Source organism: Enhydra lutris, unplaced genomic scaffold (assembly GCF_002288905.1).
Source record: "Enhydra lutris kenyoni isolate GAN:26980312 unplaced genomic scaffold, ASM228890v2 scaffoldscaffold13, whole genome shotgun sequence".
Classification (NCBI taxonomy): Eukaryota; Metazoa; Chordata; class Mammalia; order Carnivora; family Mustelidae; genus Enhydra; species Enhydra lutris.
The window spans coordinates 4281266-4283473 of NW_019154097.1; the positions used below are offsets into that span (position 1 = coordinate 4281266).

Consider the following 2208-nt stretch of genomic DNA (forward strand, 5'->3'; position numbering starts at 1 on the left):
CTCTTTGTTCCTGTGACTTGTTCCTTGTTCCTTGCTCCTGGGTAATCCAAGAGGGATGGCAACACTGCTGGGAGCATCCTCTCTCCTCCGTGCACTGGGTGTGTAGCTAGACACAGTGCAGGCCATTCACCAAACTCGCTTTGATGATTCCTCTCTCCTTAGTTTTATCATGTGTTCAGAATGTCTTTGTGTATTCAATTAGAGGTCTGTGGGTGTGTCATCTGTCAAAACTCTCAGCTGTATGGCTAGAACTCAGAAGATATACTCTGAAAAGCTAAACATTCTCTGAAAATGGACAGAAGGGCAAGAGAGGATTCCGGATCACGTGACTTGTCTATCAGATGGCAACTATAATGATCAGAAGTCCTTTATCTCATAGGGTGGGAACACGGAGGAGCCCTCCATCACTGGGCGAAACATTTCTGAGCCACCAGGTTCCTCACAGCAGCCTTCACATCCTTGTTCCTGAGGCTGTAAATGATGGGGTTGAGCATGGGGATCACCAACCCATAAAAGAGGGGGATGAGCTTGTCGGAAAGGTCTTGTCTGTCTGCCCCCAGGGGATCCTTAGACTTGGGCTTCCCGTACATGAAAAATAAGGTCCCATAGAAGATGACCACCACAGTGAAGTGGGCAGAGCAGGTGGAGAAGGCCTTTCTCCTCCCCTCAGCTGAGGGGATCCTCAGGATGGTAACAATGATGAACACATAAGAGGTGGAGATGAAGAGAACTGGGGCCCCCAGGAAGATCACGTTGGTCACCCCCATGCTGATCACATTGATGGAGATGTCAGCACAGGCCAACTTCAGGACAGCCAAGATTTCACAGGTGAAGTGGTTGATGACATTGTCCCCACAGAAAGGCAGCTGAATTGTCAAAGATGTGTGTATCACAGAAGCTCTACCACCAATAGCCCAGGAGCTGACTTCCATGGGCACATAGGTAGGCTTGCTCATGATCACAGGGTACCTAAGGGGGTTACAGATGGCCACATAGCGATCAAATGCCATCATGCTCAGAAGCACACACTCTGTCCCTGCCATGGTAAAGGAGAGAAACATCTGCACAGCACAGGCTGAGATGGTTTTCCTGGGATCGAGGAAGCCATCCAGGAATAGAGGGACTGAGGAGGTTGTGTAGCAGATGTCTAGGAAGGAGAGGTTCCCCAGGAAGAAGTACATGGGTTTGTGCAGGCGGGAATCAAGGACGGTCACCAGGATGAGGACCCCATTGCCCAGTAGGATCACCAGGTACATCAGGAAGATGAGCACAAAGAACATTTTCTCCAGCTTTGGGTAGGCTGAGAGGCCTAGGAGAATGAACCCCGCCATAGGGGAGGACCAATTGCCTTTTTCCATGTGCTATCCCTTGTCATCAGCCAAGGACAAATGCAGCAAAGGCTTTCTTGAGAAAAGTCTCAGGCATCTGGAACACCATCACTGTGTGCTACAGAACAGGACAACATAGGTGCATAAGAGATAAATGACTGAAAGGGACAGTAGGTAGGAGTGTGCTTAGATCTTAGATGGGGGATGGTCAGGGCTGGAAGAGGGCTTACAAATACTGCACTGAGGGCCCAGAGAGGGGAAGTGACCTGTCCAAGTCTTCTGAGCAAGGTGGTGATAGAGAGACAGGACCTGAGCCCAGCAGAACTAATCCCCAGTCAAGGAGGGCTTTTCCTCTGCTTTATGATGAGCATGGGAAAATGCTGTTAGTTACTTCTTTTTGATGTAAATGCATAGAAATTTCATTTAATCTGGGCTTTCCTAGATTCTTAGAGAGGGGAATCCCCAAGCTGATCCTATTCTTACAACTACCAAAATTTCAAGCCTTGTTAAACGTTGATTACATTTGGAAGGAACTTGTTAAAAAAGTGTTAATCCGGGGCACCTGGTGGCTCAGTGTGTTACAGTCTCTGCCTTTAGCTCAGGTCATATTCAGGGTCCTTGGATGGATATCTGCTCGACAGGGAGCCTGCTTCCCCTCTTTCTCTGCCTGCCTCTCTGCCTACTTGTGATCTGTGTCAAATAAATAAATAAAATCTTAAAAAAAAATGTTAACCCTCATGCAGACAGAATAAAGCCAGGATCAATGTTCAGCCATAAGATGGATCCTTCCTTAGTCGGCCCACCCTCAGCAACAGACTTGCCTATTGTCAGGATTAGGATCTGTCTATTCTTTTTTTTTTTTTTTTTAAAGACTTTATTT

The 2208-nt window shown here is 47.5% G+C and overlaps 1 protein-coding gene across 1 annotated transcript; it reads right to left on the minus strand.

The window, feature by feature from the left end:
* Positions 1–404: 404 nt before the first annotated feature.
* On the minus strand, positions 405–1358 carry LOC111145899 (olfactory receptor 2S2-like). The gene has a single exon (XM_022501199.1). It carries the CDS (start codon positions 1356–1358, stop codon positions 405–407), a length of 954 nt encoding a protein of 317 aa, XP_022356907.1.
* Positions 1359–2208: the final 850 nt, after the last annotated feature.